The sequence below is a fragment of the Lygodium microphyllum genome, chromosome 22, assembly GCF_053477565.2.
Source record: "Lygodium microphyllum isolate KBCC chromosome 22, Lygodium_microphyllum_v1.1.10, whole genome shotgun sequence".
Taxonomy (NCBI): Eukaryota; Viridiplantae; Streptophyta; class Polypodiopsida; order Schizaeales; family Lygodiaceae; genus Lygodium; species Lygodium microphyllum.
The window spans coordinates 27,520,496-27,542,779 of NC_141156.1; the positions used below are offsets into that span (position 1 = coordinate 27,520,496).

The 22,284-nt window shown below is 40.6% G+C and overlaps 1 protein-coding gene across 2 annotated transcripts in view; it reads left to right on the forward strand.

Annotated features, from left to right (window-relative positions):
- The first annotated feature begins 8,897 nt into the window (after nucleotides 1-8,897).
- Nucleotides 8,898-22,284, forward strand: part of LOC148016974 (Pseudouridine synthase family protein) — a 54,736-nt gene continuing 41,349 nt past the window's right edge. For both annotated transcript variants that reach the window (XM_087662482.1, XM_087662483.1), the window contains exon 1: nucleotides 8,898-9,413. In XM_087662482.1, coding sequence (XP_087518608.1) covers nucleotides 9,015-9,413 — 399 coding nt within the window. In that variant the 5' untranslated portion in view covers nucleotides 8,898-9,014. The remainder of the gene's footprint in view (nucleotides 9,414-22,284) is intronic.

The window sequence follows — 22,284 nt, forward strand, 5'->3', positions numbered from 1 at the left end:
ATACCAAACTTCACTGAAGATGATGATGATATTGGCAATGCTTCAGATACTTTGCCAAGTATGCCAAATCCTCATCTCTTATTAACGATGAAATGTTTTATACATGGTCAAGAAAAGATTATTTTGCATGATGATGGAAGCACACATGATTTTATTTCCGTAAAGTTGGTAAAAGAATTGATTTTATATACTGTTCCAACTCATTATCGCATAAAGGTTGCATTCTTAGGCACTAGATACAATGGTACATAAGAAGTGTATGATTTAGAGATTAAAATCGATGATTATGTTGAGCATAGAAATTTATTGTTATGCCTTTGCAAGCTAGCAATATTATTTTAAGAATGCCTTGGCGTCACAAATATAACCCTAGCATAGATTGTTTCACACATTCCATAAAAAATCATTTTAACGGAACCCAAATCACATTACATGGATTGCACACCTTTGATAAATTTCCCCTGCTTAGTCACACATAGGCTAAACGTGCATTAAGAAAAGGTTGTAAATCATATTTAGTATGGGTAAATGAAATTAAAGCTAAGAAAAATCAAATGTATCCTAGCCATGTACAATTTCTTTCACAATAATTTAAAGATTGCTTTACTCTGTTGATTTACCACTTGGTTTACCACATACACGTCTTGAAGACCATAAAATAGATTTAATTCTAGGTTCTAAACCACCATGTAAAGCACCTTATAGACATAATCAGATTAAACAAAAACAATTCCAAACACAAGTTGAGGAACTATTGAACCGAGGACTCATTAGGCTTAGTAATTTTCCTTTTGGTACCATGTTCTATTAGTTAAGAAGAAAATAATATCTATAGGATGTCCCTAGGATAGACGACCTCATGGATAAACTACAAGGGACCACTGTTTTTTAGCAAGATAGATCTCAAGTCTAGATATAATTAAGTACGCATGGATACATTTGACATTTTTAAGATTGCATTTAGAACTCGGTTTCGTCATTATGAATTTCTTGTTATACCTTTTGGTTTGACCAATGCACCACCTACATTCAGTCGTATGATGAATCGTATATTTTTAAACTATCAGAATTGTGTGATTGTTTTCTTTGATGATATATTGGTTTTCAACAAGAATAAGAATGAGCATTGTGAACATCTATTGTAGTTTTCAAATTGTTGAAAGAGAATCAATCATATGCTAGCCATGACAAGAGTGAATTTTTCCAAACCCATATTGAATAATTAGGTCACATTGTTTCTTCTGATGGTATTCGTGTTGATTCTAAAAAGATAGAGGCAATTTTGAATTGGCCAATCCCTAAAAATGTGCATGAGTTATGTTCTTTCTTAGGCCTTGCCAGCTTTTATAGAAAATTTGTGAGAAATTTTTCATTGCTTGCATTGCCTTTGACGAAATTATTAAAGAAATGTGTTGTATATCATTCGTATGACAACCAACAAAAGTCTTTTGATTTGTTGAAACATGCTTTAACATATGCACCGATTCTACAATTACTTGATTTTAGTCGACTATTATTTCTAGTAGTTCAGGAATAGGAGCTATCCTCATGCAAGATTTACATCCCATAGCCTATTCTAGTTGCAAACTTAAACCTTCTGAGTTGAAGTATTCCACTTATGATAAAGAATTGTTAGTTGTAGTTCAAGCCTTACGTCAATGGAAACACTATATGATGGGATCCGAATTTATGATTAAAAATGACCAGCAAAGTATCAAATATCTCCTTAGTCAGCCACAAATTTCTGACCGCTATATTAAATGGGTTGCTTTCATTCAAAGTTTTCATCTACTTATCCAATATCAGCCAGGAATAGAAAATGTTATTACCGATGCATTGAGTAGGAGACCAAGTATCCATAATATTTTAGTTCTATCCTTTGATTCATTTACTCCTATGAAGGATACCTATGACTATGGCCCCAATTTTCAAGCTTATTGGAACAAATTAGTTACTAATAACTGGATTCCAATTGATTCTTTGTCTTATTCTGATTAATTTATGTTTTATGAGAAAAGATTGTGTGTCACTGTTTAATTTAGATAATTTTTGTTGCATGAAATTCATTGTCCTCCATATCAAGGTCATAGAGGTATTATTTCCACTTTAAGAACATCGGTTAAAGTTTTTTACTGGCCACAAATGGAATCTGATGTTTTTAAATTTGTTTCTAAGTGTTTAATTTCCCAAAGAGTCAAGTGACATCATGGTAAGCAATATGGTTTGTTAATGCCTTTACCAATTCCCGACCATCCATGGAAACATATTTCAATGGATTTAAAAAAAAGATTGGCAAAATCATGCGCGTCACGACCGCAGTTGACAGGCTAAAAACTGCACTTTGAACTAGAAGAAAAAGAAGGAGTGAACTAGGAGATCTTGGAGCAGATGTCCTATAGTTTAACCCCCCCCTTCGAAGCCAACGGAGCCATCAGATGTGGATTCTGAGCAGGAGAGAGAAAGCTGTTGTCTGATACATGTTTTTGGTCTACGAGGGAGCTCTAGGAGGTCTAATGCTTAGAGATTGCTTCTGAGTAGTGCCAGACAAAGGATTTTAGGTTCTTTCATACATATTGATTCAATTCATTGTGCTTTGTCTTTGTCATGTTTACTTCTTGTCTATTCTTTTTCTTCTCTTCCATCTCCTATCTCTATTTCCTTGTATCTCCGATCCCTGGTGGATACGATCTTTCGATAGAAACCCCTCCGACAACGCGAGGCAACATGTGCGCATTGATTGTCGCCTTGTGAAAGTGACAAGTGTGGCAGAGGGGGAGATTTTGTTAGCTATTTCTCGTACAAACAGGTATGCAATGGACCATATTCATGAGATTCTAATATGCATGAGATCCTAATATAGAATGTACACAAGTTGGCACAAAAGGGGGTTTTCCATATCTCGTATCTAGACCTTGTTTGTGAAGCAATGATGCTAGGGAAGACTAACCACGCAACTATTTTTGACAAGCTAATTGATGAGGCAAAGGCATGGGTGCAAGTGCACAGAAAGCCGGCGCCCATTCGCGTGTGGTACAAGGCACCATTCATTGCACTGGCCCACATTATGTGGAAGGCAGGTAGTTCTTCAAGCTATCTTAACAATGTTTTTCTTGATGCATTTTTTCCTAATGCAATGATGTTGTCCCTAATTACCAAGTGTAGGAAGAGTATGATATGGCAGTGCAACTGATTGAACAGAAACGGACACAGCTCTACGACTTTGAGTTTAGAACCAAGTGGGGTGAGGCGTACTATAGTGTTAATGAAAATCTTGTCAAGAAAACTCGACGTTTGCTAAGAGTTGTAGACCCCAGCCTCAGAGAGAAGTGGTATCAATAAGTTGCTACCTCTTTGTACGTGCCATCTATATGTACCCATACTACATGGGTCCAAAGTAATAATGCTTTTGTTAATGCATAACTATCTCATGCTTGGAGTGGGGCTCCAGGAGGGGGAGTGTATTGAACAAGAAGACAATATACACATTGGCATCCTCAAAGCTAAACGAGGCAGATCATGTAAAGATATTGAAGGCCATGGAGAGTTCTAACAGGAAAATTCGAACGTTGATAGGCATGCCTGAACGTAGGTTATTCTTGTTCATCTAAACTATGTGAATCATAAGTTTGAAGAATTGGTATTAAATGACATATCTTTGATTCGAGCAGATGTAAATGCATCGTTTCGAAGGGTAAGACGAGACCTTTTGGACCATGTTGCAAGACGGCAGAAAGAGATTGCTTTTGAGTTGGAAGGACTATTATAACATTCAGATGGAACACAATTTGTTCTTTCAATACACCCAAGCGATAAAGAAAAAACATAGAGAGCAAATGTTTCACACTGTCTTTCATTATTTCAAGCCAGACGAAGATATAGAGTCATAGAAGTCAACGAAGTTGGTAGCATGGAGGCTTTTGTACAAGTAGTTCACAACATCCTTCTCTAGTAGCATATCCGTGGTGCTATCTTACCAATCCATTCAAGATTTGTAATGGTGACTTTGCAAGTTAGATTCATGTATGGGCAGATGGAGAGGAGGGCTATACAAACTTTGCCAGGACTGTGAGGACTGGGTAAACGTGTAGGAGGATCAGTGAATGCATGAGGATTACCAAATAGAGCAAGAGTGGGACAAGGAGGTATATCGAAGATGCCCTATTTTCCTCGACAATCCAAAAGGTGAATACCCCTTCAATGAGAAATGTCTGTAAAAAAAATACTCAAGGAAAAAACTAACACAAGAGACACAAGGATCTAGAGGTATGGTAAGTGAAATGAGTTGCATTCTTAGGAGTATAGTGCACTTTGTTGTCTCCTAATGAAGAGACTATGATGGGTTCACAGGAAACCGATACTAGTAGTGTGGTTAAAATAAAAAGAAAACGGAAGAGCAAGTGCACATCCAATATCACTGAAGAGAGGCAACCCTCGTGACCAATTAATTTGGTTTCTCCACACCTAAAAGGTTTTATGTTTTGAAGTACTATAACCAAGACATCTCTTGTGTCCCTCTAGTGAAAATATTTCCTTGAATATGAATCGTAACCACCAAACCATGTAGGCCCCTTCGTTGATACCATTGAAGAGCAGATTGCAATGGAAGGCATCATCGAAGAGGTCCGTGACATTGGCATGGATAGAAGGATGCAACAAGTTCTTCTAGATCTTGCGGTGGAGAGTGTTACTTACACACTGCTATAGAGAGATACACGACAATGATGAGAAACAATGAGGCATCACATGGAATTGACACACGTATTATAGAGCACCAAGATGGTAAGATTGCTTTTGTACAAAACTCATGATGTGAAGGCACGCAATTCTTGTTCATCACCAAAGTAACATCAACAATATTTTTTAACATGCAGAGGGTGGAAGAACTGAGTGTCTTGGATTTGAGGTCACATCGGATGTGGCATGTGCGCAGAGAGTTAAAGAAACAATGCTTGTGAATTCCACACATGCCATGATTGGATGATGTTAGAGCTTTAAATATTTTATCATTATATGATGTTAATAGTGATGTGTGTCCTTGTATAGGGAAGGAAAGAATGCAAGAACATGGACTAACCGTGCTAGGGGACATGGCAGCTATTGGTAAACAAGCGTGACTTGTGGTTTTTTTTCCCACAATACAATGACAATAAGAATGGTCTGTATTTTTGCAGAGGGGGATACAATTTTTGATTTTCAACCTATAATGCTAGAGGATGTGCTAGCCACAGACACTAGTGAACTAATATGTCTCAATAACTATCTACAATAACATTTTGAACGAAAAATATGTTGCTAATTATGAATTTATCATGGAGAGGGCCATATTGAAAGTCACGTGGAAGTCCATTTTCAAGACATCATTTCCCATAAATTTACAATGGTGCAATATGTTCCAATCGCACACGTAGGTAAACAAACGTGTAAGAAGAATATTATCTATTGTTAACATTCAGTAAGAAGAATATGTTATTAATTGAGGAGTCAATGTGTAGAGGTCCACAACATCGAAAGCCCCATGGAAGACCCCTTGCAAATTGATGCCTTCCATGGTGCTATGATGGCGAAGGTGGAGTGGCGTATTGTTCTTTGCGACCCATTCGAGATTGGACATGCATTGCAAAATGATAAGCCAAGTGAGGCATTCTCTCGATTGGTAGAGGCACTAGAGGAGGTCAACCAAAACAAGATGGTCGAGGTTGACGAATAAACCACAATTACAGCATGTGATATCATGGTGGTTTGTCTCCCTAAAGATAGTGCCATGCATGGATTGGGGGATGGAATTCTGTCATGGAACTCCCATATTGAGGTAGAGTCAGTTGATGCCATATATCTGGTTGATCATGTTCTCAAGGATGCAGGGATGTTACTTTTCCTTGCCACAATGGGCTATTTGGAGCTCATTATTGCAAACGTATACAAAAGAAGGGGACACCATTTTAAATTGCAATGTGGGATGTGGTGACTTTGCATTGGTAGCGCTAAATTCCAATAGACTGATCGCATGTCTGTATTGCTTCATCGAAGATGGAAGATATCTAAGAGTAAAGGTAACATGTTTACATAAACTTCTACGATATCTGATTGTAATGTGGTGTTCTTTTTCATCATATCAATATATGGGTGCTCACCCCTCAATGTGTGTGTATACAACTACCTCCCACAACCCGAAAATTAATCTTGTTTGATATGAATGGGGTGCTTCTACATAGGTGGCCAAAGCAAAAGGGATCATTACCAGTGAAGCCCCTAGAAGTGGACAGGTATTGGGTGATTTTGTAGCCAGGGCTCGCTATATTTTTGAAGGAAATATCTACATTGTTTGACATTGCCATTTGGAGCTCTATGAAGGAAGATAACTTAAGTGAGCTACTCCAATTGGTTAGAAGTGAATGCGTGAAGTCGTCAAAGAAAGCACCAACCTTTGTATTCTAATATGGACAAGGAAAGTGCAGAGCAACTCCCACAACAACTTTTGCCGGAAGGAGTTACACAAAGCCCCTTTTCATGAAATGTTTTGATGACATTGATTGGCTGCACTTCAGCCCACATACTTCATTCCAACAACAACACTATTTGTGGATGATAGCATGGAGAAGATGCATATGAACCCACCCAACACTTTTATATGCCCACCCCCGTTTGAGGGAAACCCCATGGACACTATCCTTCTAGAGCACATGCTTCCAAATAAGCTTGGGTTTTTTTATCAAATTTATTTTATTTGTAAAAATTAGATGTGTAAAACCTCCCATAGAGGTTCCTTTGGAATTTAAAAACTCAAAACTACCTTAAAACTGTTCCCACAAGAAAACCCTCACGAGAACAGCTTCGTATTTTTACACATGCAACGTAAGATGGATTTGCATTTATCTTTATTCTCATATCTTTTCAGATTGGGGATATTACCTAATTTTGTTTTACCTTTCAACTTTCATAGCATTTTAGTTTTTTCCATAGCATGTAAAAACCTTCTCTTGTCCTTCTCCTTCATGTGTTAGAAGCCTTCAACTTTTGTGAATAAAGCCCTTCAAGCCTTCCTTATGCTCCTCCTCCTCGTGCTGCACCATCGGTTCCATTATTTAGGCCCATTGTGTGCATTTTCTTGCATCATAATTCATTATTTCAATTCAATTAGAAATCGATTAGTTGTGATTAAAACTAAGAACTAATCAATATAGTTATTTTAAGTCGAGTAGAAATCAGACTAGTGATTTAAACTTAAAATTAATCGATTTAGTTCTAATTGATATATCATAATTCATTATTTCAATGCGATTAGAAATTGATTAGGAAATCATTGTTTGTAATTAATTGAATTGATTTTTAATCAAAACTAATCGATCAAATTAAAAATTAAAACTAACAACTAATCGATATAGTATAGTTAATCGATTCCTAATCTTATTGATATAGTAATCTAATTGATAATCCATATAGTTAGTTGTCATAGCATAAAGCTATCATAGTGTAGATTCAATAATTAATATGTAGTATGGGTATACTTAAATAATGAATATTAGTTAGTTAATGCTAGTATTAGTTAAGTAACATAGTGGTTGATTGTGTGTGTTATTTCTATTCATTATTATTTCCAATAACTTCTATTACTTATTATATTGATTAGTGTGTATACTCGATATTGTTTGTATTAATTATTAGTATTAAATATGTAAGTTAGTAATATTAGCTTGTAATTTGTAATTGCTTAGTTAGTTAGTAAGGATTTAGTTAGTAGGTGGTAAGCAGCTTAATTAGTGATTATTAGTTAATATATAGTTAGTATTAATTATTTAGTTATGTATGCATGTTGTGATGATTAGTTTTTAATTAATAATTAGTAAAATTAGTAATTAGTAAGTATTAGTTCAAAGTAACTAATTAGTTACAACTAATTAGTTATTAATTAATTAGTTACTAATTAGTTACAACTAACTAATTATTAATTATATATTTTAATTAATTAATTATTAGTAAGGTAGGCATTAATTAATAACTAGTAATTAGTTAGATACGTATAGTTAAATAGGTAGTTATGACTAGTGTTCTAGTTAATTAAGTGATTAGTTAGAGAGAGAGAGTGTGTGTAGTCAGTGTATATAGGTGTAAGTTATAGTTAATAATAAGTTGATTATAGTATTGTTATATATATATATATATATATATATATATATAGGGTAAATATAAAACTAATAATTATTATACTTAGAATTATACTAATTTGCTTATTAGGTTCTATCTCATTATTATAGGCTTTAGTTTAGCAAAGGTGACTACAATCTTCATACATACAATCTTTCACAAGGTTAGAATCTACATTTTCTCGTTTTACTCATTCTGAATAGTAAATGAAAAAAATAAAAAGCAAAGGAAAGTGTACATCTTCTCTAAAGGTAAGGAAATGGTACCTTCTCCCATAATTATAAGATAATGAAGAGACCTATGCTGCTCTTTGACATGCTATTTGTGTAACATACTCATGTGTTTTTTGTGTTATTGCTATGTTTTCACAAAGTTATAAGCTAATTCATAATTAAAAATATAGTGAAATGCGAAAACCACTCCATCTCTTACTTTAACCAAGCAAAATTTCGACTATTGATTTTATGGTTTGCAAGGTACACTTAATTAATATGGCATTCCAAGCTCATTTAACATTCGTCAATTGAATTTGTTACCTTCAATTGATTGTGAGAGCTTCTTAAACTACTCATACTTTTGAAAGAATGAAATTTATACAAAACTATTGTTTTCAAGTATAGAAAAGTAAAAGAAACTCTATGAAAATATATTTAAAACAATGTGGACACAAAATTCCATTACCTAAAAACTCTGCTGAACGTGTCAACCTAGTTAATGTTCTGAGTTGCTAAGGACGTGCCACATTAGCGATGTGAGGTTCGGTAGTAGGCTCGGGACGTGTAGAAGGAGAAGGAGAAGGAGAAGGGGGGGTGCTCTTTCCCTGCCTAAAAGGACGTCGTTTGTTCATTCTTAGGCGTTTCAGGGGTGCGTGGATGAGGAGGCCCATTAAGTGTCTCCGTCTTTACTATCACTGCTATCAAGGCGCAGTGGCACAAATAGTCAGAAGGAACCTGCGCTTGGCCGCACCTGCGTTGGTGGTGGATTCCATGGACAGGGAACCGCTTTTGAACCAGATATCGAGGAAGAGGCTTAAGCGAGAAGAAGAAGATGGACTCCCACAGAGCAACCCCACCAACACCTTGCACAGTATGGAGGAAGAGGCTCAGACGAGAAGGAGACGGACTCCCACAGAGCAAACCCAGCAGGACGAGCAGAAGAGTTCCCCTGGGATGCAGAGGTACCTGGTAACTGTTGAATACATCGGAACCCGCTACTCTGGATTTCAGAAACAGAAGGCCCCAAACTTTAAGACTGTCCAGGGTGTGTTGGAGGTGCTCCCTCTCTCTTGCCCCAGATTACTAGGTTTTCATTGTGCTCTCCTATATGGTAGTACAAGTTTAATGAAAAACTATTTTCCCATCCAATGGAAAAAGGAAGAGGTTGAAATGTGACCGGTTTAGGGAAAAAGTAGCTGGTTTTATAACTAAAATGTCAAAGAATTAGCCAGTTTTTTTCAAGAAAAACTTGAATTTCAATCGTTCTCTTGAAAATCTAGCCAGGAAAATTACACTACAGGACAGTTTTCCAATGAACACGTGTTCTATGACAGCCTTTGATCTCAGGGAACTGATCATCATGGCTAGCTCACCATATCACACTTGGCATTACTCTATTTAACATGACAGCCGAACTTTGGGGGACTGATCATCATAGCTTACAGCTTGTATCATACTTGGCATTAGCAATATTTTAAATGTCACAACTTTGTGAGCTTATTGGGAACTGATCATCATTACTTGCATTCCATATTATACTTGAGGGATCATAGATTGTACGACAGCTTCTTGAAAATTTTTGGAAACTGATTGTTAGAACTTGCATTCCATGTCACGTTGGCAACATTGTGAGAGTTTGTAATGAAAGAACACGAACATGGAGAGAGAAGGAAAGAGAGAGACTGAAATAAACACAACGAATGGAAGAAGAAGTCTGCATTGAATTGAATGGAATGTTGAATACACAAAGGGGATTGATCAATCCTTGCACGCAGCTCGAAGTATCAGTGAGGGCACTAGATCAGTCTAATGACATGAATGCACCGGATAATGGGAGTGCCATTGGATGATGGAGAGTGTGAAATCTGCAAGAAGAATAGCTATGAAGTGAGTTGGGATTGCTATGGTCTTGAAAAATTGACTAAATCATAGTCTCTAAAAAGAACAAGAAGCTGTGAATATGTGTTGACTACAGAGAAAGCTCAATGCAACCACAATCCTGGATCCATTCCCCATTCCTTATTTGCAGTTTCCCATTCCTTATTTGGATATTATCTTGGATAAAGTGGATGGCTACGAGATGCACTCTTACAACCAAGTTTTGTTAGAGTGCAGTGGTGCGGAAGCGTAGGACTGAGAGAGAGAGAACGCAGAGAGAGAAGGGAGAGAAAGAGACAGTGGACGATGAAGATCTGCTGTATAAAGAATGCTGAATACAAAGATATGCAGATATATACACGGGCGCAGTGCGCTGGACTGCGTGTCTCCACCTCGACGATGCAACCTACTGTCCACCTCGAAGTCCGCTGCAGTCTGCACTGTCTGCTGTCTGAAATCTGTGAACAGAGACAGAATCTGCGCGTCACCGGTCTGTAATCTGCGAGTAGAGAAGTGTATATCAGACTGCTGAAAGTGTCGGGTATAAATAGCCGAGATCTGTCAGAAAATAGGGCGCCAGAAATACCCTGTCGGGTGCATTAAATGCAGCTGACTGACTGCACAGGTCGGACTGCCACGTGGCAGTCCGACTGCACACCTGTCCGACTGCACTCTGCCTCCTGCCTGGCTGTGATCTCTAACACCCCCTCTCAGAGCCTGGGCAGGGTAGAAGCCTGAGGGATCTGGAATGTCGCCGAAGGAGAGCCTGAGGAAGCGTCTTCGTAAACAAATCTGCAAGATTGTCCTCTGTCTTGCAATACTCCACAGTGATGGTCTCATCCAGAAGCTTTTCTCGGATGAAGTGGTACTGGATCTCAATGTGCTTCGTCCGGGCATGAAAAACAGGGTTCCTTGCCAAGGCAATGCAACTCTCATTGTCACATCGCAGCAATGTAGGATGAGTCTGGGGGCACCCAAGCTCCTCCAATAATCGCCGAAGCCACACAACCTCGCATGTGGTGGAAGACGCGGCCCGATACTCCGCCTTAGTAGATGAAAGGGCTACCGTGGGTTGCTTCTTGCTACTCCATGAAATAACACCTGCACCCAAAGTAAAACAGTAACCTGTAGTAGACCGCCTGTGGTCCACGTCACCGGCCCAATCCGAGTCGCTCCGACCTGCAAGTATAAGATCTGACCCATCTGTCCCTGCGGGGTAATGAATCCCGAAATCAAACGTTCCCCTCAGATACCGAAGTATCCTCTGAGCAGCCTGTCAATGCACCGTCTTAGGTTCACTCATGAACCTTGCCAAGAGCCCAACAGCAAAACATAGATCAACCCTCGTGTTGAGAAGCCAAATCAAGGATCCAACCAACTGTCGATAGCGGGACGCATCCGCCAAAGGAGGAGCTGAATGAGAAGTGGCCTTCCAGTTCGGATCCATAGGAGTAAAGAGGGCCCGACAATCTTCCATCTCAAAAGACACCAAGAGCTCCTGTACATATCTCTGTTGAGAGATAAAGATCCCCCTCTGAGACTGATAAATCTCATGGCCCAAAAAGAAATGGAGTTGACCCAAATCCGTCATCTCGAACGTCCGATGTAAAGCTGACTTCGTCTCCTGGACCTGCTGTGCAGCATCATCTGTGACAATCAAATCATCAACATATAATACAAACAGCACACAACCATCCTCGGAAGTGTGAACATACAGCTGCGGATCGGCCTTGGACCGCCGATATCCCAACAGAGATTGGAGGAACGAATCAATCTTCTCGTTCCACGCACGCGGGGCCTGCTTGAGGCCATACAAGGCCTTCTTCAACCTGTAGACTTTCCCATCCGAAGAACCAAAGCCAGGAGGCTGCTCAACATAGATCTCCTCCTTCAAATCACCATTGAGAAAGGCCGACTTCACATCCAACTGATAAACAGGCCATCTCCTATGGCGAGCCAAAGCAAGAACAGCTCTAATGGTCGCCATACGAGCTGTGGGGACAAAAGTGTCATGACAGTCAATCCCTGGGTGCTGTGCAAAACCTTTAGCAACAAGGCGAGCCTTGTGCTTATCCAAAGTACCATCGGTTAGGTATTTGGTCTTGAAGACCCACTTGACTCCAATCACCTTCTTCTTCGGGGGGCGAGGCACGAGTGACCAAGTGCCATTCCTCTCAATAGCCTCCAGCTCGGCTTCCATAGCCTTCTTCCATGGTGCGGATTGTAAAGCCTCCTTCACGGAGGTGGGCTCTCGATCCTGCATAACACGGGTCATCAAACAATAGTTGGAGCAAACAAGCTTCGTAGAATGTGCCTGGTACCTCTGTGACCGCCGCGGACCATCCTGCGGTCCCCACTCCTCAGGACCCCCCTCGATCCCTGAATCACGGAATGTGTCACGGGGCCAGCGAGGACGAGGCCGAACCCCCCCGCGTCTTTCATCAGCAGAAGACTCTGGAATATCCACCGGCGGTAATTCCTCAGAGGTGTCCGGTGGAACAGTAGACTCTGTGTTAGAAACAGAATCATAATCAAAAGGCACGGGCTCCAGTGGAACTGTCGATGGAGCCCAACTCTCCCTTGGATCTCCAAGAACGGGATACTCCTCACCCGTTGAAGTAGCCGGAACCTCCACAAACCGCACATCACGGCTAGTGTACACATCCCGCTTGACAGGATCATACAATCGGTAGCCTTGGGACTGGGAGCTGTAGCCAACAAATACCTGTTTTCGGGAAGCTGCTTCAAATTTATCACGGTGAGCCTTGGGAATGTGAACATAGGCATCACACCCAAAGACCCGAAAGTAAGAAACATCTGGCTTCGTCCCAAAATAAGCCTCAAATGGGGTCATCCCTTCCACGGCCGAAGTAGGAGATCGATTTAGGATGTGGACTGTAGTAGCCACAGCCTCGGCCCACAGAACCTGAGGGGTCTGTCGGTGCTCCATCATGGTGCGCGCCATCTCGATCACACTGCGGTTCTTCCGTTCAAGAATACCATTCTCTTGAGGAGTATTGGTATTGGCAAACTCTTGGTGAATTCCTCTATCTGCACAAAATCGAGCAAACTCATTAGACACAAATTCACCTCCCTTGTCAGATCGCAAGGTCTTCAACTTCCGGCCTGATCGGTTCTCCTCAAAGAGAAGCCAATCCTTGAAGTGCGAGAAAGCTTCTGACTTTAATGCCAAAAAATAGGCCCATGTCATCCTGCTGTAGTCATCCACGATCAGCATGAAGTACAAGCTCCCACGCAGGGACTCATTCCTCATAGGGCCACATAGATCCGTAGATACTAGCTCCATTAGTGAAGTAGACCGCCGCGAAGCTGTGTGGGGAATGGCATCCCTATGCTGCTTCCCCCGTATGCAGGAGACACATGGCTGCTGGCTCACTACTATATCCGGCAACCCTCGAACAAGCTGTCCACGTGACGCCCTCCGAAGATAGTCATAGTTCAGGTGACCAAACCGAGCATGCCATAACTCTGACTGTGACTGAGAGGTAAGAAGAGGAGTAGAGAGGGCGGTGGAAGACTTCAGTTTGTAAATGCCGTTCTCCTCATATCCGGATGAGAGAACCTTCCTCGATCCACGATCAAGGACTCGCACTGTAGTACTGTCAAACTCCACCAAGAGACCAAGGGAGCAAATCTTATGAACTGAAAGGAGATGGTACCCTAATCCTGGTACATGCAAAACCTCTGAGGTATGGGTACCACCTCGTCCATCCGGAATGAGCTGCATCTTACCCCGACCTGCAACAGAAACTGAAGAGCTGTCTCCAATGAGAATCTGCCCACGCGAGGGTCGCAACTGGGCAACACCATCTGATGAAGGAGTCATGTGCCGTGAGGCACTACTATCAACAATCCACTCTCGAGCCTGGGGAGCCGTCATCGCAGCATCAGAAGCATTCGGTGAAGCGTCCTCAATGACAGCTAGATGAAGAAATGCAGTTGATGAGGGTGCAGCCACCGCTCCAGAATCCTTGGTGTCCTTCTTCTTGGTGTCCTTCGTGTCTTTGTCAGAGCAATCCTTCTTCCAATGGCCAGTCTTTCCACAAATATGGCATGTGGAGTCTTTGTCCTTGTCCTTCTTGGACTTGTTATCCCCCTTCTTCTTCTTTTGGTCCTTCCCCTTCTTCTGAGAGGCTTGACCTGTCAGCGCCTCCGACTTGGAAGCATTCTGTCCCTTTAACTGTTCCTCTTGGTCCAAGACCATAGGAACCAACTCTTCCCACCGAAGAGTAGACTCTCGCCTAGAAGCAATGAGGGCAGAGTAAAATGTACCGAATCGTGGCGGCAACTGGGACAATAGTGTGATCGCCATGTCTTTGGAGGAAATCGGCTTCCCCGCATTCTGAACCTGCATCTGTAGCTGCCTTAGCTTGTTAATGTGCTCCCGTAGTGAAGAAGACTTATTTACGGACAAGGTCCGCATCTGTACCTCCAAAGAAACCCGCTTCATTAGGGTCATCCGATTGTACATCTGATCAAGCTCCAGCCATATCTCCCGAGCCACCGTCAAGTGCTCGATGTGAGTGATCACGGCTGCAGTGCATGATAGAAAGAGAAAGGATCGAATCCTGGCATTCAGTTTGTCCCAATGAGACTGGGCCTTGGCCAACTCCGCACGAGCATTGGAAGAGAGTTTGGACTCATCTCTTACCGAGGGCCGGTCAATCTCCTCCTGTACCAACTCCGCCAAATCATAGGACTCAAGAATGGCCAACATCATGACGCGCCAAATGCGGTAGTTGTCGCCATCAAGCTTCTGATCTGTAGGAAGAGCCAGTAAGACAGGCACCTTCTGGTCCATAATCGCCTGGAACTCCAAGTCAATCTCTGTAGACATCTTCACCTGCAATGCCTTCACAAACACAAAAGCAGCCCCCTCTGACTGGGAAAACTCAGCCTGCTAAGGCTCTTCCGCGTCCTGATCCTTCTTCACCTGCCGGAGGCGATGAAAAAGCAAAACCTGCACTTGTAGGCTGAAAACTCAAACTTCCTCCGCGTCAAACAGCAATAAACAGCAGCAAATCCACCACCTGTACTCCTTTCTTGTGCGCCCACACTCGTTTCAGCCTTGTTCCAAGGCGCAGCCCTCCTGTCTGCCCTTAAACGCAAAAAATGCAAATTTGTGTCGCGATGGAAACTCCTCTTCAGGTTGATTCTGCACTCAGTCAGCCCTCAAACACTGCTCTGATACCATGTCAGAGTGCAGCGGTGCGGAAGCGTAGGACTGAGAGAGAGAGAACGCAGAGAGAGAAGGGAGAGAAAGAGACACTGGACGATGAAGATCTGCTGTATAAAGAATGCTGAATACAAAGATATGCAGATATATACACGGGTGCAGTGCGCTGGACTGCGTGTCTCCACCTTGACGATGCAACCTGCTGTCCACCTCGAAGTCCGCTGCAGTCTGCACTGTCTGCTGTCTGAAATCTGTGAACAGAGACAGAATCTGCGCGCCACCGGTCTGTAATCTGCGAGCAGAGAAGTGTATATCAGACTGCTGAAAGTGTCGGGTATAAATAGCCGAGATCTGTCAGAAAATAGGGCGCTAGAAATACCCTGTCAGCTGCATTAAATGCAGCCGACTGACTGTACAGGTCGGACTGCCTCGTGGCAGTCCGACTGTGCAGTCTGACTGCACACCTGTCCGACTGCACTCTGCCTCCTGCCTGGCTGTGATCTCTAACAAGTTTGACTTGCCCCAGAAGATTAGTCTAAAACAACTTGCATCATAGCATGGGGTGTGCATATCTGTACAATGATGTGGTTTGGTGTCTCAAGGACGCTTCAGTCTCTTTTCAAAGAGACATGTAGGAGATCTTTAGGCCTTATTTGATTGATTGTTTGAAAGTCTTTTTGGATGATTTTAGTGTCTTTGGAAAAGCAATGCTCCATTTGATGCATCTCTGGCTTTACTTCACATGTTGTTGTGAGCTAAGCTAAAGTTTAAATCCTCTAAAATGTGTGTTTGCTGTTAGAATGCACCATCCGCGCCACTGGGATTCTTGTGCCAAATTCGGTGGCATAGTCCTCATTTGCAATTTTTGGTACACTTGGTCGTCCCCTTTGATAAATTGGCACATGTGACTAAACCTATCTTTCAGTGGAATGAAGAGGAGGACTTAGCATTTTGTTGCCTTAGGTTGATCAAAGCACATTAGCAATTGCATGGAACCCAGTGTTCCATGCACGTACTAATCACATTGAGGTGCACTATTATTACATCTAGGAGAGACTACAAGAGAGAGCAGCTTGGCCTATATGCCAATACGACACCCTTGCAAATATTTTCACAAAGGCTTTGCCTCATGAGAAACTCAAAGCTTTTTGCACAACTTTGACTTACTTCCCTTTGTAGATTGATCTAGTCCATTGACCACAACACTTTTCTATACACAAGTGCCAACTCTTGTTTATGCATCACTCCTAAGAGAGATTTGTTACCCTATTTTGGTAGTGATATATGAACACACTTAGAGCTTGTAGGCAGTGTGCTTACGTAGGAAGATACCAATGGATGATTTTGTTTAGTATTTTATGCTAGTAGAAGATTAACATCCAATGTCGAAAGGAACTATTCACTCACGAAAAGAGAATGCCTTGGCATGATCTATTCAATCAAGATTATTTGCTCGAGCGTACTTTTGTTTTTTATCTAGATCATTCAGCTTTAGTCTATTTGGTTAAGCAACAAAATGTCATTGGGCAACTCGTTAGATGGATTCTTATGTTGCAAGAGTTTGAATACACAATAATACATCACCTTGGAACCCAACGTGTCATTGTTGACTTTCTATCTTGTCTTGATTCGGAAGAATCTCCAAGTGGTGTCGAAGATGGATTTCCGGATACACATTTGATTGCAACAACAACCGATGTATCAAAGCTTGAGCCACCAAACCCTCTGTGGTTATGGTGTGAATAAATGATGGCCTTCTAGGAGACCGGAGTGCCTCCACCCCATTTGGAGAAGGATCAATGAAAATGACTTGCTCTCCGGAGTGTGCGTTTTGAGGCCATCATGGGACAATTAACAATTGTATTATTGCACCCTCTATGGAGTGCTACAAAGAGTAGTACTTTCAATGGAGCAGTCCATCGTTCTAGAAGAAGCTCATAAAGGGATTTCTGGTGGCCACCTCGTTGTTGAAGCAACAATCTGCAAAATCTAGCAAGCTGGCTTGTGGTGGCCGACCATGCATTGTGATGTGTATAAGTGGATCTAACATTGTGATTCTTGCCAAAGGATTGGTCAGCTTGGCGCCAAAGACTGCTTACCACTCCAACCAATCATACCTTTGGAGTCCCTTCTAGAAATGGGACCTGGACTTTATTGGTTTGATCTCTCCAGCGGCTGCTTACACAAAAAACAAGTATATCTTGATCGCAATCGATTATGAAACCAGCTTTCCTTCTCGGATAGGGTGATAAATAACTTGATTTAACACTAATTACAGCTATTTGTAATTGATTATAAACTGAAATATTACCTTAACAATCTTGGACAATAGATACCCGGTTGGCCCCAAAACTGGTGCCCCTTTCGTTATTTCTTTAACTTTGATTGCTGATGGATAGTATACAAGTTGAGATTTCACAATCTCCTTTGTTGATTCAAAAACCCCTTGCTATACATACAATCAGCAAGCAATTTGGGCAATTGCCCCTTGATTTTCACCCAGGACTTGCATAAATGGAACCACCCACTAGCCAAATGCTACCCCAATTTTCAATGGATGGATTGGCATCTGAAATCCTTGTCGATTCCATGAATTTTTTGTGCTGATTTGAGTTTACGATGTCTTCTACTATTGACACGGTCCCAAGGTGATTGTTAGGCCCTAATTTTTGTAGAAATTTAGGGTTTATAGTTGAAACCCTCATATTGTCCACCAAATCTAGCTGAGATCTATTGAGAATGGTTGAGAAATGATGAGATCTTTCGAGAAATTATTGAAGAAGGTGAGAGAAAGCCAAGAGGAGAGAGATCTGATTTTCTTAATGAGGAAACCCTAAAATCTGGTTGCTACCTACTCCAGCTTACATTTAATGTAGTCACCTATTGCAAGACACCTTTAAAATGCTATCATCTGATCAGCAATGCTGTTGCTAGCCCCTTGAAGTTGTCCCCTACCTGCTGAGGCCCTCGGATGGCTGTCTTCTCTGGCAAATTGTTGTTCTGTGATCAGAAAATGGACAAGCAACTCCCTCCCTCTTTCTCTCAAGATGTAAACTAATTGAATGGCTAAGACCCAACCCCCAAAAACGTTTTCTTAGTTTGCATGGGCATTTTTGCCAAGTGGTCACATTCTAAATCCATTTTTTTTCATTATCCTTCCATTTAATTAAATTTCAGAATTAAATAATCTTGAAAAAAAATTTCAACTCTTTTGACCGCACCCAAAATTAAATGTGCCCATCTATAATTAAATCAGCTAGGCCATTTCAACGTGGAGTGGTCCCCAATCTTCGTTGATCCTTACACTAGTATTATTTAATTAATTAATGCTAGGCCCTAGTGTCACCATTGACACTTATGGACCAAACAATTGTCCTAAGGTCAAAATTGACACCAACTAACCCCCCAAGCCTAGCTCACATTTTGCCACAACTTTTACCTTTGACACCCATCGCATCCTCGGGGTCCTTGGTTTATTATTATGAAATAATTGCCATGTGCATCACATGTGCTAAATAATCTTGGACATTTGATTAATAACTCAATTAAATGTTATTGGCAAGATTAAAGCATCTCAAAATTTCACGTTCTCGTGATAGACCTTCCTCTTGAAAACCTTGCAATCGTCCTCGATTGTAGTGCATTGTGCCAAAGGAAGAGCATACTGTAGTGGAAGTTCCATAAGGCATCATAATCACAATATTAGCTACTGTTGTTCAACCATGCCAGATGCCCCAAGCCTTGCTGAAAAATTCCGGCCAGCATAAACATCAAATAATCATAGTAGCTAAGAAACACGTTTCTTTGAGTTTGAAACTTATGAAAGGTTTCTTAAAATACGAAACGTTTCTGAGAGTAAAAAACGTGGGTGTTTTTATTTTTTGGTAAAATTTTTTGGTGAGTTGGAACCCAAAACATGGTTTTTTTGACAAAAAACTATTGGGCAATGTTAAACATGATGATGATGATGTGTAATGACTCATGAGGGCTCAAGATTTTGGATGAGAGTGATTTTATTTAGTTATTGAACTTTATCAATCTAGTATCAATTCTTGTCTTGTGATTTGAATATTATACGACTTTAGTCTCATTTATGAGTTATTTATGATATATTACGATTCATTCTCTATTTTGACATTTTGTTAGTTTGTTTTGAAATGAGAATCATGATGTTGCAACTTGACTCAGTCCATATTATAGGTAGGCTATTTACATGATAATTTCAATTTTCTTTGTATGATTTTTATGAATCATAATGTTTGAGTTCTAAACCATAGTATAGATTGTCCAAAGACTAACTTTGACATAAGTGACGAGTGATCATGGATATGTAACGTATAATGTATTATTCTCAATTGACTCTATTATCACTCAAGCTCAATTAGCCATTCTTTGTTTAAGAGAGTTCCATAGAGGTTTAGAACCTCTTTCCCTAGTCAAAACTATTAAAAATCCCTATATAAAAAAACCCGCGTTTCTTATTTTACCCCCTCTTGAAAGAAACTTATGAAACACGTTTCTGACGTTTCGTTTCTAAACGTTTCTAACGTTTTTGGCTGCTATGCAAATAATATTGAGAAACAGTCGAGAACTGTTGCTAGAAACCAATTAGATGCCTCCATAACTCATGTTTCCCAATTGTTTTGACTCCACAACCATAGTAAAGTATATTTTCAGTATAAACCATGGCTGAAATTGCCAATGGAATTTACTAACATGTTGCTGTCCATAGAACCAGTCGTAAACCATTGAAAACTGAGCATAATTTGAGCACTTGCTGATCTGAGAATTGATCTCACAGACTATTGGAAATGTGACCTCAAACTGATCACGAACTAATGCAAAAACTGATCCAAAAGTGACCATAAATGGTTCTCAAATTGACCAAAAACTGAGCTGAAATTGATCAGAATTTGATCTCAAAACTGTGGCAAAAACTCATGCCCAATTGGTCATGAATTGATCCCAAATTGATGCAAAAATATAGTCTCGGAGCCGTGGTAGCAACTATACTCATTTGCATATATCTTACAGTGACTAATACATTGAGTAGTGACCTGATGGTAGACATACTTTCGGCACAGTACTTTGGATGCATGCTAAATACAAGCGAGATCCACTACATACGAGAGCTCTCCACAGCTGGAGGAGTGGAAGTTCTACGTGTCCCTTGAGCATCAAGTAATACTCCGGATCCTTGCTTTGCTAAATCTGACTGAGTCCGAATTGAAGTTGGCTCTAACTAAAAGGCATCTACGTAAAGTTATAACAACTGAGGATGGTTTACGAAGTTATTCTCTTCCATCCACTTTGCATTTATTGGTGAAACAATGTTGAAGCTTCGCCAAGTAGCATATGGAAAATTTACCTCTAACTTTACTTGCCTCAAATCTCCACTAGGCTGTAGGCCTTTATTCCGCTTAAGCATTGTGATGCTTTATATTTTCACATTGTGATGCTTTATATTCTCACATTGTTGCAATTCCAACTGAACTAATATGCAACACTGCATCTAGTTGACTAGCCCCTTGCGTGTAACTGACATGCTTGGAGCACCAAATGCATTAGGAAACATTCTTTCTTGCATACTTTGGAGCATTGCAACGTGACTTTGCATGGGAATTTGCATGCTAGCAACCATATGAATATACATTTTCCCATACATTGCATGTATTATTAGCTGTATTTTTCCTCATAACCAACACTATATGGAGCATTTGTATGACCAGCATTATTACCGTGAGCCCCATAAGCATTTGGGGGTGCTGATGTATCACCAAACATGCTTCTTTGTGCCCAAGCATCAAGCCAATGTTGCCATACATAGGGTTTTGCACATTTCGATCAATACCCGAATACATTGGGCCTTGCACATCATGCATTTTTTGTTGCATACCATAGGAATTGGTGCCATACATTCCTGTATGCGGTCCTTATCCAACCATAGCATAAAAAATTGTTCTACCACCAAAGTATGTTGGCTGCCCCATCATAACATGCATGCCCGGTTGTCCAAAATCCATTGGATTGGCACTTCCATGATGACCTTGCATTTGTATTCCTTGCCCTGTAGGTACCAAATATTTTACTTCATTAGCATCTTTGGGAGCTTAAAGTGAAGGCTTTGGCATTACCGTTGGTGCACCTTGTTGTCCCGAAGATGTGAAGATGACTTCTCATTCTTGCCCTTGCTGTCCTTCTTTGGAGTATTCAAAATCGGATAAATTGAGGATCCTTTGCCAATTTAGCAAAGAGATTTGCTGCTTTCCTCATCCGATTCTTGAATTGATAATCAAATTTCTCTTCACTTTGTTGGTCATTAGCATTATTATGCCTTGAAGGCCTTGCCTCTTGTCGAACAATAACATTTTCAGCTTGTTCATGCTGCATGCCTTGTCCAAGATTAGGCATTGCATTTTTACCAACACTTTGTGAATTTTCAGCATAGCGATAAAGAACATGTTTCTTTGCTTTCGAAACTTACGAAATGTTTCTTTGCATAAAAAACATGGGAAGGGGGGGACTCTGAAAAAAAATGTGAGTTAGTTTGTAAAAAAACAAAGGTTAGTGTTAGTCTATGGTCGATGGAAAAAAAAGTAAAAAGAATCAAAAGAAGCGTATCTTTCATCACTCATGACTTGTCGCGTGCACAGCTTGTCACGACTCACACCTCTCATCTCACTCGTCTGTCCCGATTCTACCTCGTCAACCGTCTACAGTCCCATGCCACGTCCGCATGTCCGCTTGTGTGCATGTTCACCTTGTCAATTGTCCGCTCCTGCCCCGCTGACCATCAACAGTCCCAACTCCCATGCCAACTTTGTAAGAGAGGGGGATTTAATAATGGGAAAA